Below are 14,413 nucleotides of genomic sequence, written 5' to 3'. Positions count from 1 at the left end.
GACACTTAAACCCCATTTATCTTCTAATCAATCAAGTCCGCGATGCCATCCGTGCACTAAGGCCGAAATTCGCCTGCTTTCAATTCAGAGAAATGTACAGCGATCCTGAATTGACCTGCTAGCGATTCGGACCCTTATTGCCGAGCCAGCCTTATCGCTGGGAGATCGCTATCCAATTAAATCTGACAATGGGTTTACTTCAGTGACACAAGTTTTAGAGCGCATTCGAACTCCGGAGAATGGAAGTGGACTGATAAATGTTTAGCGGACAAAGACGTGGTTATTTCAGATGTGGATAACGATTTTTAATCGGGTTCTGGTTGTAGTACTACCAGAAACGAGAGCTGAATTGATAATTCTCTAATGAGGGGAGTTTGCGGGAGATGTTGGAGCTGTTGCGTCTGGGCCAGAGGTTAATGAAGTTGTTTCTGTTGTTTTCAGAGTTTACAAAGTGCAGCCAGGAGGGCAGGAACGAGTTGTGCGAACTGCAAAACGACGACAACGACGCTCTGGCGACGGAATCAAAATGGGGAACCAGTGTGCAATGCCTGCGGACTTTACTACAAACTACACAATGTAAGTGGTTTCTCTGTATGGATCTAGTGTGTTGTTAAAAATGGTCTATTTAACCATGGCGGTTTTACTGATCGTTGTGTTGATTGCTCTTTCAACTCCTTGCCAGCTCATTTCGTCGCAACTATTTTAAAATTTAATTTTGACGTTTTTTCACTTACTTTTGGGTTTATTTTAAGAGTCATTAATTAATAATATTTTCAAAATGTCTTCAAAATCTTCCAGTTTTAGCCAAGTTACTCTTTCTTCTAAATGCTCAATTTTCTATAGTTTCACTTTACAAAATGCTGACAAACTTACGGTATTTTCCGTGAAAAGTTATGAAATGAATTTCGAATTCTTCTTCGCTTTGCAAAAAGGTTTGAAATCCCTTTCCAGCATCGAATTTGGAACAAAAATCAAATAATTTTCTTTCAAAAAACGAACGGAATAAGCGAAAGTTTATAACAGATTATTTAGAAATTTCGTCACCACCATTCCTCTGAAGACTGCAGAGTTTGTTCAAAAAATGTGGTTTTTAGTTTTGACTGATTTTTTTTGATTTACTTTCTACAAAAAAACGCTGTATTTTGTAGAGTTTCACTTTAAAATACTGACGATCTGGAGGTCCTTTACGCGAAAAATGACAAGGTAAATTTATAGGTTCGCAAAAATTTGACTAAAACTTTTTTCAGAATGGAATTCGAAACGAAAATGAAAATAAATTCCTCCCGTTTTTCCCCGAAAACCATTAAGGTTTTCTCCAAAACCGATCACGAAAATAAAAGTTGTGCAAAATAAAATTTCGCCTCGAATATGGCACAAAAACCAAATAATTTTTTTAGTTTTTTACCTAAAGTATTTAAGATTATCTTGAAAAAACGACAAAAGAGCAAAAGTTTACAAAAAATTATCTGTAAAATTCGTTGCCCTCATCGCTCTGAAGATTTTTAAAGCTCTTTGAAATTTTCAGGTTATTCTAGTTTTGAAAAAGTTTCTATTAAGCAATTCCTTCTACGCAAAAATCGCATTATTTTGTATTTAAAATACCGACGACCTTCAGTTATTTTCTGTGAAAAACTATAAGTTAAACACTCGCCTCTTTAACCGCTTTGCAAACATTTTTGGAAAACTTTTTGCAGCTTTGAATTATGGGCCAAGCCCTAATAATGAATTCTGGGTCTTTTTTTTCACCGAACTGAAAAAGCGAAAGTTTATAATCATTTATTTGGAAAACTTTTGGAAACTGGGGTGTCTTCACTTTTAGGTCAATATTTCGAAACAACACTGTCTCTAAACAGAAAACCGCGTTTTTCCTAACGTTTTACTGTAAAATACTGGCAAACTGAATCTTTTATGAAAAAAAAATTAAGAGAGATTTTACAAGAAAACTCGTCGACTTTCTATGAACTCAGTTCTGTTGCTAGGAAAATATAGATTACTTTTTTCAGTTGTTTCAACAAAGTAGTAAAATATTTTTAGATGTGAAAATTCGAGTCTCGTAAAGCTTCAACAAATCATTTATAACTAATTAACCGATGAGTTATAACTCGAGAACTCAAAGAGCGGCAACAACTCAATAGCGCAACTCAGCACACTGTTACCCAAGTCTAGCACCAGTTTCTGAGAAATCACTAAAATCGTTTAATAGATCTGAAAAGTTACCAGAGAATATACAATTGAAGTACACAGAAAAGACGGAATAAAAATTTTACACAGAAAAAACGGGGTTCATTCACACTCTTTCGAGAATGAAAAAAGATCGTCGAGTTTTGATTTTTAAGTTGTTTGATGGTTCAATCTCTAGAATTTAATTAAGCATTTTACTTTTATTTTATTTCATTTCTATCACACTTTTGCATTCCCAATAGAACCTTGCAGTCTTGTTTTTGATTAATATCACATTATTATAGCCACAGGGTGTTGGGAAAAATGTACGCAGTCCGTGTTGGACGTTATACAACGTGATGACATTTGATCTCCACACAGAGGAGACGTGGTTTGCATTGTTTTATTTTACGTTTCCTCATTTATTGTGTCTTTGACTATGTAGTTTTCCTTTTTAGAGACACTGGTATGTCTGCAATGATAAAAATAGAATTGAAAAAATCCCTCATTTAATAATAATTGTTTCCATTTTTCACATTTTTCGAACAAATATGAGACAGGAAGTAATTCACTACAAATTCGTTAGAAAAACATGATTTTCTTACAAATTAAACAGTAGAACCAAGAGACCAACAGGTGCGATGGCCGCTTAAGATCGTTCTAAAAGCAAAGCATTTAGTGCAAGAGTAAACTCACTTCAGATCAGATTGTGTTTAGGTAAACTGTTCCAATACGCATAATGCTAAATATGTCCGTTTTATGGTCGTTTCTAAAAAGCTGTTTGTTTCATTTCAATCCAAAACAAAATTTGGAATATTTTCATATTATGTGGCGTTGCCAATAGAATATTAATTTATTTAAAATATTCTTTTAATGATACGTTTTTGTTAATGATCATTAAAATGTATTTAGCTTAAGAACTTATAGTGCGTGGTTTCTTTAAAAGCACACTTTTATCAACTTTCCTAAAGTGGACAAGGTGGCCAAGCTCAGAATGTTGAAATGTACGAAGTATCACATTATTTGTTATTTTTCGGATTCAAAAAGATCCATCACTAAACTACTTACGTTCGATTCTACTCATTATTAATTCTGTGTGGCTGTTCGTCTGCAATAATTTCAGGTCTTATGATCAATTAATGCAGTGAGTTCGTATTTTTGAAAATAGAGTTTTACAATTTCTAAATTCAGTAATTGGTTCTTGAGCTTTTACTCATAAATGTGCGTTAAATTGTGTTAATCTTAAATAATATATAAATATTTCTCATACTCTTTAGGATTTTTCCTAAAAGTGGATTTATTTTCGGAATTGCGCGACTTGAAATTTATCTTCTACTTGTTCTACTTGACACCTATATTTCTTTTATTTAAATCTAATTGACGATCCATTTAACGCTACTGAACGCAAATGAGTTCAACTTATTCATCATCAGCAGCWTCCAATATTATGGTTCAATAAAGTGCGTTTTGCGAAAWGAGCATTTTTCATTTTTAAGGCATTTGTGATCTRAAAYCCATTTGTTGAACAGTGGCAGTMCTGTGTCTTTTTACCTTTGTGAAATAACTGATCACATAACTGATTAGAAACAGACAYASATTATAAATCGATTTGCCTCTAGAGAAAGCATATGGGCGTCCTCTTTCAGTATTCGATTGATTTTCCTCACATTACTGGAAATATGTAATACTAAAAACCGGGATTGTTGTTCGGCTAACAACTTTGGCATACAACCGACGAAAATACATCTTTGCCGTTTTCCATAAGTTAATATATATAATAACCGTTAAAGTTGGAAGCTGTTCTCTTCTTAATTTACAGTTCGTGTCAATTTGCTGCGTTTCGAACATATATAAAAATTGCACCGTTCCTTGAAATCGTTCAGAGTCAGATTATTTTATTTCTAAAATAGAAGCAGTGCATTTTACCAGAATTCACTGAGTTCGTCCAGATTAATCACGACTATTTGCAAGTCTATTGAGTCTAAATGGATAATTAACTTTTGACCATTTTAGTTTAAAAAAAGAGTTAAAGTGCAGTTGGTGTCACGCACAGAGAATAATTGCTCTTCTGAGATTCCACAACACCTCTGCACAAATTCCGCGACATCCTGAATTGGATCATGTCTGTACATGCCGCCAAATTGAATTAGTAGTACTTTCATTATGCGACATCAACTAATTACATATGCAGTGCAGTAAAGAGCTGCGGTCAGTGGACCTATGCAATTCTTCATAAACTGTTCGTTTTAATGTTGCCGACATTTTTACCATGTCACGTACTTTACTTCTCGCTATTGTTGCACTGTTGACGTAGGCTGCAGTCGGTGCATTTTTGCAAGTTGCACAAAATTATCCCGCACCAGTAATAAAGACCCTTAAAATTAATTCGATCTACACGCGATTATATTRTACGAGTAGTTTGTTAGCCACGAAATGTCGACATTTTWATAATAAATYGTAAACTACGTCAAAAGTGAATTTTTAGTRTGCATGTATTTTGATTAAGTCTCGAATAAATCGCCCAATGATRTACTGCTGAAAACCCAATAGATTTCTGTTTASTTTCATAACCTGTRCTTACTGTGTWTKTACTTTATKWTTWTTMCAAAATTTTTTAATTCCAACTTATTTTATATCAATCTTTTTGGYTTTTGAGCTTCCAAAAGCTCTATCAACTCACTTAGTTTTAAATAATACASMCKSACAAATAATTTWGTACTTGCAACTCGTAAATAATATTTTTGTTTAAGATTTTCCAATTTAAAATAGTTTTTCCATATSTACCTGTTTATGTCGACGGTCATGCTCTAAATTCCTTAAACTGTYGGTACTRCAGAAGAGAAAAAAATGGTTCTCGTAAAAACCTCATATCCATATTAAAGAAGCACATGCTTCAAAGACGAAGTTGTATATTTTTCGCATCCTTTAAGCCTATGCAAATAAAGCTTTGTCCGTGGCTATCAGACCGCATTAAAAATCCGAATAAAGAGACAGTTGTTCGTATTTAAGAGTTTTCGAGTGAGCCTTTTCAGAGTCCCACATGGGTTGAACATAGCGCAGGCAACCGTTGCGTTATTAGCGGATTATTTAATTGGGCAACACCAAATTAAGGACGTTTCAACACCATRCCTTATTAAAGAATGCAAATTACATAAACGCATTTTTTCCAAAATCTCTTAACGTAAAACGACGTAAAGGCTTTAGGCCWTTACGTCGAAATTCCTTTCAATAGTTRTCYTATTGTCTAATAGAAAAAACGCCATACTGTCTAATAGAAACGTGCAAGGTTATTCTGCAGCATWTTTCAATTATGACTATTCGAACGAACTTCATTTTYGATAGAATCATATTTCTTTTTTCCAAAATAACACATCATGTCTCACATCTGAAATAGTATAATAGATATACAAACAAATTATTAGGCGTTGAAAACTCAGTTAATTTTCAGGAGTTGGCGCAGTGATGCCGAAATGGTTTGGTGCGCCAACTCAACGCRTCGGCACAGTAACTCACTGGTGYAGTTCCGTTTCAGTCTCCCATTTGATTAAACGTTACTCGTAAAAAATTTGGTRACCTTTTTTTKTGAGGTTTTAAAATTCCAGTCCAGRGCCTCGTAAAGCTTTAATCCGCCCCTTTATAAGAATAAGGTTTATAGGTGAAGGTTCACAAATTSATTCAAATCACATTAAATCCTGAACTTTGCGCGCTTCTTATATGTTGAATTGAAAATAWACGCTTTTATGCAAMTGCAGACTCTTCAATAAMAAATACCATATGCCAAAGTAAAGCCAGTAGAAACTTGAATAATTGACATTCTGTAGAAGACGTTTTTTTTTTAAATGAAATTTTGTCGTAAAGTGGCTCCTAAATATCTGATATTCAAATTTCGTGTGACTTTTTGTGACGAATCCATCGGAATTTACTCACGCAAATTATTATAACTGAATCGAATTACCAATTCTCTATCCAATAATATAAAAACGAACTCTGTGACTGAAATGGTTCTTAAGGAACGCCAAAAAAGGCGTCGTCATGTTTCAGTCGATTTTGCAATAAAAAAAAACTGACAAAACTAAAACTCTTGACTTTTATTGATGAAAAACATAAAGCTGGAACGCGTATTTGCATATCTGAAACGGTTCTTTGCAGACAAGCTTCAGATGAGCTTGATGTAAATATGCAAAGCCGGCCAAAAATATTATCAAAGTTTAAAAATTTCTTGTGAAGGAATAAATGGTTTAATCGGCGTCAAATCCACACTATCAATAACTGATGCTGATGAATTTCCATATCTGAAGCGGTTCTTTAGCGAAAAACTTCAGATTAGCTTGATACAAAAATACAAACCCCCAAAAAATTCCCAAATTGTAAAAATCAACTACCAAAGAACAAATATCTCAATGGATATCAAATCCACGCTACGACTTAGTTGATGAATATGGGACTAAAAGTTATACATGTACATGGAAAACCAGGGGCAAAGTAATTGTTTACCGAAAGCTTACCGAAATCTGCGTAGTGCCACCTGAAAAGAAAGAAGAAAAGGTGTTTAGTACAGCAGGAAATATGTCCAAAGACAAACTTATTTGAAATTAGCAAAGCAAAGAAAGAGAAATATACAGAATCCATAAAACTTCAGTTGCTTGACGGAAAACTAAACTCAGTTCAAGCGCTAAAAGATTTATAGATAAGAGATCACTATTACCACCTTTCTACCAGCTGGGGCCCCATCCTTCATTTTCTACCCATTAATGCTCTAGGAGTTCACTACACTTTCACAAACAGACTACTGCACTTGCCATAAGGTCCACCATGATTCTATATTTCCCGTTTAAGAACGACATTAAGACAAATTGTCGTAAATTTAGTCGTTGTTGTAAATTTAGAATTAAAAATGCCCTTTAGAAGTTCCGATTTCAAGAATTATTCCGCCACAAGCGCAATTCAAAGTGCGACGCAGCGAGGCGCAATGAGATAACTCACCGACTCACAAAGAAACAGCACCTGAAAAGCGCAACTCAAACCCAGTTTTACCCAGGCCTACATATTATGTAATGATAATGTGAATACACTAGTGTATGGTGATTCGCCAGATAAGGTTTTGAAAATTCTTGATTCTTTTCTTAAGTGAAAAATATTTTTGAAATTCGTTATTCTCCTTAAACATATATTATTCTCAAGCATCTCAAGACGATATTAGAACTTATCTCAAGTGACCTCGATGAATTGATATATTTTAGATACACTTAGAGAATTGAATGTTGTAAGAAATTCTTCAATTTAGAGATGCGAAGAGTTATAACTCACTTGCGCTCAGAGCGCCAACAACTCAACACACTGTTACACATGCCTAGCTTAAGGCGCGCGTTTCAGATCTTCTTCTTCTTCATATTATCATCCTTGTTATTTATTCACTGATTTGCGTTTAATTCATTCGGAAAAACTCATAGGTTTGAAAGGGAAGGAAACATAGAATTGGAAAACGGAATTTCATGCCTTAATTCAAGAACTGAATACTGAAAACGTTGATTCAAATAATTCGAAAATTATTCTTCGTTGATCTCTTATTTTTAAACAGTTTGCAGATTCTTTGATTTCAACAGTTTGCACTTATCGTTGAGACAAGTCATACAAATGCATTCTGTTATTTTACAATTACAAAACTAATTAATTGGGACAACTTTGGTGTAATTGCGACAAATTGGCAGAAGGCAAGATCTCCTTCAGTAGTGGAGTGAAACGACGTGGCGATATCTCCACATCTAAAATGAAGCTTATTACTGCTTCTCGTAACAAATTGTTATTGTTGTTGGGTAACGACGTTGTTTGAAATGGGCGTGGGCTCTTGCTGCATGATATACTGGGCAGAGAGTGGCTCGAGGCCTCGATATGTCCATCCGACCATCGTCCAGATGCCATAGCATTAGAGTTACAAGAGGAAATGCATTCGAACAATCGTCAAATAGCATTTACTATTTTTACTTGATGTTTAATTAGGAAGGTATTTGAGCCACAGCATGCACTAAGTCTGCTAATTTCGTCATAATATTCTCCACGCAACGGTCATAATTCACCTCGACTTGGACCCCACCGAACTGCCCAGCTAATAAAATGCACATAAAGCGCACAAAGAACAATAAAATGATAATTAAATAATTCAAGCACATAACTACTCGCCAAAGGAATCCTCGGATCCCATATTCGACCCTCAAGAACGTCGAAAACGTGCTTGGAAAAACTCGCGCGATTCAGACTGATTTACTGATCGAGATGTTGCGGTTTTTTTTGTCGCTCCGACGCATTTCAGAACTCGAGTTTCTTGTACTGATGTGCCTCATGTTATACACGATACTTTAGCTGCAAATGGACACGTATAAAAATTTTTGAATTTAATCAACAGGCTCTGAGATGGTTAGGAGGATGATTTTGTGTGGCTCGAAGCTATTTACTTGTAAATGCAAGGACTACTGAGCTGAATGACGAAAAATGAGTTTCTTCATCTAAATTCCATCAGCTGGGTCAAAAATAGGTTTCTTTAACATTTATCTTACTTTGAAAGTTCATCAAATGCGCTTAGTGCATACTGTGTCAGTTTAATAAATGTATTTTGTCTCATTAAACAACGAGTCGGTGGACTTCGTCACGGGTTTTAAATTCAGTAGAAAATGGCGAATCCGAAAATGTATCCTGCCTATTTGGTTTGGAAGAACGTGAGTGTAAGAAATCATACACAGTCGTTTTGGACACGTTTTCACTAAGCACATGTATACTACAGATTTTCTCACTCCAAGCATCAAATTTCAATTGTTTTGGAAATACAGCATTCAAAGCAGCAGGTTAACTCACAAGATCTTAACATCAACCAAACTATTTTTTTAATATTACTCTAATTTGAAGACTTGTGGAAGCAGACTGGTTAATGAGGCAGCCGGTGATTGATTATCATTCTTCATTTGTCTCATGAAAGCAATAAACGGCCAATTTGTCAATCTTGATTTCAAAACATTATATCGCTTGACGAAGCATTTATGTAACATTTTATATAACATTCCTAACTTTAAAAACTATTTGATGACTATCTCCCTTTAGACTTTAAAGACTTGGAAATGAAGACTTTCTCTTTATGTACAGATTGTTTCACATTTTTCTTTTGAAAAGGTTATTAGGGAAGTACGAGGCAAATGTCCATGTCTTATTTGTTCAAGATATCACTAGTTGAAGATTTAATACTCATTTCATTTTTAGTCATTATTTTCAAATGAAACAGTGTTCTACTCGAAGACCTTGCCACAAAGAAACAACCATTCAAAATAAAAAAAATGCCCAAAACTCCTAAGTGAAACATTTAGTTTTGCCTACATTAGAAGATATAATGGCTTCGTTCTCCTGCCATTTAAATCTAATATGCTAACTCTTCCTGGTAGTCTGCACGGACTTCCCTTTGACTAAGCTTTATTTCGATGAAAACGTTGCCTGAATTGGAAAACCAGACCTAAATGTAAAATAACAACTCCTTCAAGTGCAACCTTTGAAATTTATCGACTACTGCTGAAGCATCCGAATAAATAACTGGACAAGAAACTGAAGCTATTGAATGGGTGTATATTTATGAAGTACGAAGACCATGTATAACTCGTTGAATGGGCATTCATGGTAGGTACATGAAAGTATAAAGCGGGAATTGGAAAATGCTGACATGTTTTACTAGAATTCCGTGTGTTTATCAGTGGTGTTCGAGGAGAAGGTTTTTTTTGAAGGAAATACGCAGAAAATTGATGTGCTCTATTATCTGCCAATATTAGAAACTTAAATAGTTTTCGTAAATCAATTCACTTAAATAAGAAAAACACATTCAACTGTATCAATAGCGCTTGTTGTATCCGGGAACAACACCCGTAGGGCTCTTGTCATCCAAGGGGATGCACTTTTGTACCGGTAGCTATTCAAAGACGGCGGGTGACTAAATTACAGAGCAGATCGTTCCTTTTCCTACACCGCCCTTTCTCATTGCCCAGATTGGCCCTACAGATTACGACAATTACCGTATAATGTTTGTTGTACGGGCTTTTAAGGACATGGGTGGAAAATAACAGCTTTTGTTGTTCAAAGTATCGTTTTACTTGCTTTTGAGCACATTATTCGACTCGATTGCTTTCACAATGTTTCTTTTTAGAACTCTGTGAGATGGAATGGATATATAAAATCCAAGGAAGTGAGTGTGCAATAGGAAAATGACAAAGCGCTGAGGCTTTAATTGCTTCTTCAAGCACAGTTGTTTGGAGTCCATACATAGAATATCATTAAACAAAAACTCTTGGAAAACGGTCTTGGACCAGCAATCCGATGCGCCGGAAACGTTTTTCTAATCATGAGTGTTAGAGAGTGGTCTTATCCGGACAAATCCTGAGCGATAAAATAAAGGCAATGGTTCGGAACTTTTCTCATCAATGCCCGTAGTAAGTGAGCCCGGAAACGGCAAACAGCCCGGACAAATTCAGCATTATTCCGGTCAGTTGCGATGGAACGCCTTTCCGAGATTGCCGGATCGCGATAAGTAATTCTTCTTCGATTCTTTCTTTGATCGTTCTGCCAACTCGGTGTTTTATAAATAGGGCTTAGCTGCGAATTTGGCCGAGGTCTTAACCGATTAATCTTTATTTATGTGGACGCTTTCTATGGATTTCGGGCATTAAGGGGGCGCAACAATGTACAATATGCATTTGGCATTCAAATGTAGGTGTAAGTTTAGTTGAATATCGCACAAATGTGCCAAGTTTGTCGGGCAAAGACTGCGAACGTTTTGCAGTTTTAATTTGCAACGATTTTCCTTATATTTTTGCAAATATAAATAGGCAAGTATAATTTCTTTTCCGCAGCAGAACTAATCTGCAATCAAATTGGAAGCAGAAATTTTAAAAAACATTGCAAGCGAAATATATAGATTTTCATATTTTAGTGTGGGTCTTCAACAAAACTCTTTTTGTTTGCTAAAAATGAACGAAGAAACCGAGTGATTCAATTTTTAATTTTTCAAAAAGTCTCCAAAACAGTTAGGTTTTCGGAAACTTTCTTGGGCCATAAAGAAAATGATTATCGACCAATTAGTGCATGTTCGAAGTCGACATCTGTTACAGTTTCTCAGAAATCGGCTAATTACCAAACCGCGTTTTTTCTAGCAAGAGAATGAAATGCCCGACTTGACTTTGGGAATCATAAAAACCACCGATTTTAAAGATGCTCGTCCTGTTCATAACTGAATAAATTCTCTGTCGATCAATGTAGGCGCTAAAATTGTATAATTACCTTGTAGCTAAAAAATATAATGTATAACATGAGCGTGTCTTTGTTACTTCCTGGATAAAGTTTTGCAAAAGAAAAAAAATTTGGGGAAACATTAACTGATGTTTTAACTATGGACACACCAAATATCCGCAGTTCCAATGTTCCCAGCAAATTCCACCCGGTGGATTTGAATATAAGCAACGGAAAAGAAAACATTTTGTGAGACAAACAACCAATTTACCATAATTTCATTGAGTCTATGTAGCAAACAAACATCAGTGTCAGTGCACCCTTTATAACGAGCCTAACAAATGTGATCTTCTACCTGAGATAAAGCGTCTCAATTTTTTTCGCCCACTGAAATTCGTCTTAAGGTTGATGGTAATCAGTAGTTTCATAATTTCCTTCATTCACAATTTGTACAAGCCCGTACATGGTTTGGGAAACCTGCCGTCATTGTTAAAAGTAATTGTTTGCTACGCAAATTGGTAGAATTGTCTCAACAGGTGGTTTTCAACGGTGAAACAACAAAGCCAAAATGAAAATTAGTCCAACAGAGGCACCAGTTCCACGCAGGAAAAGAATGGTTCGACATCGAGCGATCGTAAACAATCAGGAACCCGGGCCGTGAAAAGAAACTTATCATAAAATGATTATTAATACTCTAAAGTAGCAGGTTTCCTGCCGGGCTCACCTATAAGAAATCTTGCTATCTGTCAACCCGAAGAACTACCGAAACGATCAAGTGTATAATTTAATGGTTGTCAAGATTTATGCGGGAGTGGTACGCTGAGTACCCATTTTCGAATAATGGGTGTATGATTATTTTGGTTCGGTTTCATGCCATGGCAAATTACCAGATAAAAGCTGACTGATTGGGAAAACGGTCTGCCCTAGTAGCAGCAGACCTGGAAATAACGGTACTCAAGTAGAAACCGCTAATAAAAATATGTAAAATGTAGAAGAATTTACGTGGTGACTCAACTTTTAGCTAATTAAGTGGACCACGTTTCAAAATCAGTTCAACTATACAGAGTTAAGAGTAAATAAATTTACGATTATTCCAAAAAAACACCATATGATTACAGTATTAAATTCTCTAACTGAAACAGAAATAATCTTGAGTAAGGTATAACCCAAAAACTGATTTCCTTTCGCTGTAATGTGGAAAAATGTTTCTTTATTTTTCACATATAAGGTATACGCCTAATAAACAATCACTTTTTGTGCCATTCTGTATAGGTAGTCGATTTAATCTGAGTTACAGTCCCGATGAAGGGGCCACCCTATATATACCAAGTGCCCTAGAGGAAAATATACATTCATGAGTCATCAGCTCGCATTTGCTCTCTACTCAATATTTTGCGTGATTGGGATTCAAATGTTGACTCCTTCGAAGCTTGACATTGATGCATTTTTGGCAAATAAGTTCTCCTGATTCCGACAAAAATTAATCTCATCTTGGTATATAATTTTTTCGGTCAAATAAAAATTGTGTTTTTTGTTTCAGGTAAACCGACCGCTCACCATGAAAAAGGAGGGCATCCAGACCAGAAATCGAAAGTTATCCTCGAAGAGTAAAAAGAAAAAGTCTGGAGCTTCCTGTTTGTCGTTAGGCGGAATGATGGGTGACATGATGAAGCCATTGGACTCTAAAGGTGAGTTTCCTCCCGATTAGTTAAGAGATTCTTCCTTCCGCTCGAGATTTTATCGATCATGAAACTAATTTATTTTTTGATTTCCAGGCGGATTTGGGCAGTTTAACTCGATGGGTGGCGGTCATCCACATTTGAATGCCGCCCTTCATCCCCATCACGCCATGAGCCATTGGTATCAAAACAGCACTCATCCTCACGGCTTTGTAAGTGGCCCTCCGCCACCAGCGCCACCTCCAACCGCCTCCTACCACCATCACATGAGTTCCTTGAGTGCAGCGGGACTAGGACTCACGTCGAACGGCATGGTAGGTCATGGATTTCATTCTTGGTCTTCGGATTATTAAACTTGTGAGGTTCGTCTTAATAAAACATTACTAATACGTTTTCCATTGACCGCGCGGATTTCCAGATTTAACACTCCCGAACTGTTTTTTTTTTGTATTGAAGAATTTTTTTATGTGTACTTTACTCTAGTAATTGGTACGAAGTAACGGTTTTTCATGATATCTACGCAAAGTCTACGACGTAAAGTCCAGCTTCGAGAAGGTGGATCAATAGAGTCATTTTTTCTTTCATTTCTTCCGGGTTGAATTTATTTCTCAGTCACGAAATTTGTCATCGGATGTAACAAGATTGGAAAAATGTTGCTGTTTTTCTTTATTTTAACCAGACTGTGTTAAGTTAAAAGTAGTAGAGTAGCCGGAACAATCGATGCTGCCTGCAATTGACTTGGAATATGTCCAAAATGTTAATTCCATGTTGCATGCAAAATCGTTGATCAATCGCAAATGTGATTGAACAGTGAAGCATTGAATTTAAATAAAAGATTGTTCATTGAAATCGTCGTTTTCAAAACTCCAATAGATTGTTTGACAGGAAGAAACAGACATTTTTTCTGAAAATCTACTGAAGCTTACCTCAGTTTCATTAGTGTTTTGGGCATTATTTGTTCAATGTTGGTTTAAAAATCATTATACACAGTTTTACAAACAAACCAACCCTGGTAAGGGTACTAATATCTCGAGTTACAACATAATCGACATTCTATTATATGTATATATCTATATTACGAATTATTTAATCGAGTAACAAAGTCAATTTAGAATTTCTTTGCAAATGTGCAGGGGAGGGGGACTTTCGAAATATTTTCAGCGGTACTCTATGGATGATTTTTTTGAACTAAATTAATGTGCTAAGACTATTATGGAAAATATTATTTATCTTTTTACAGCGGGTTAATACAACGGCCATGAAAGCTTTGGAACCTTGACATAAACATATCCATGACCTTTTTGTTCATTTATTATATTTCC

At 35.6% G+C, this 14,413-nt stretch overlaps 1 protein-coding gene across 1 annotated transcript in view; it reads left to right on the top strand.

Moving 5' to 3' along the window:
- LOC109539638 (GATA-binding factor C) overlaps window positions 1-14,413 on the top strand; it is a gene marked incomplete in the record, with an annotated part of 76,004 nt that overhangs the window by 59,102 nt on the left and 2,489 nt on the right. The window contains 3 exon segments of the mRNA XM_019907516.2: window positions 442-576; window positions 12,953-13,100; window positions 13,188-13,405. Of these exon segments, the coding sequence (XP_019763075.1) occupies window positions 442-576; window positions 12,953-13,100; window positions 13,188-13,405 (501 nt within the window).

The sequence above is a fragment of the Dendroctonus ponderosae genome, unplaced genomic scaffold (genome assembly GCF_020466585.1).
Source record: "Dendroctonus ponderosae isolate FM_Combo_2020 unplaced genomic scaffold, Dpon_F_20191213v2 Dpon_F_20191213_5, whole genome shotgun sequence".
In the NCBI taxonomy this organism is placed as follows: Eukaryota; Metazoa; Arthropoda; class Insecta; order Coleoptera; family Curculionidae; genus Dendroctonus; species Dendroctonus ponderosae.
This window is presented reverse-complemented; position numbering and strand designations above follow the sequence as displayed.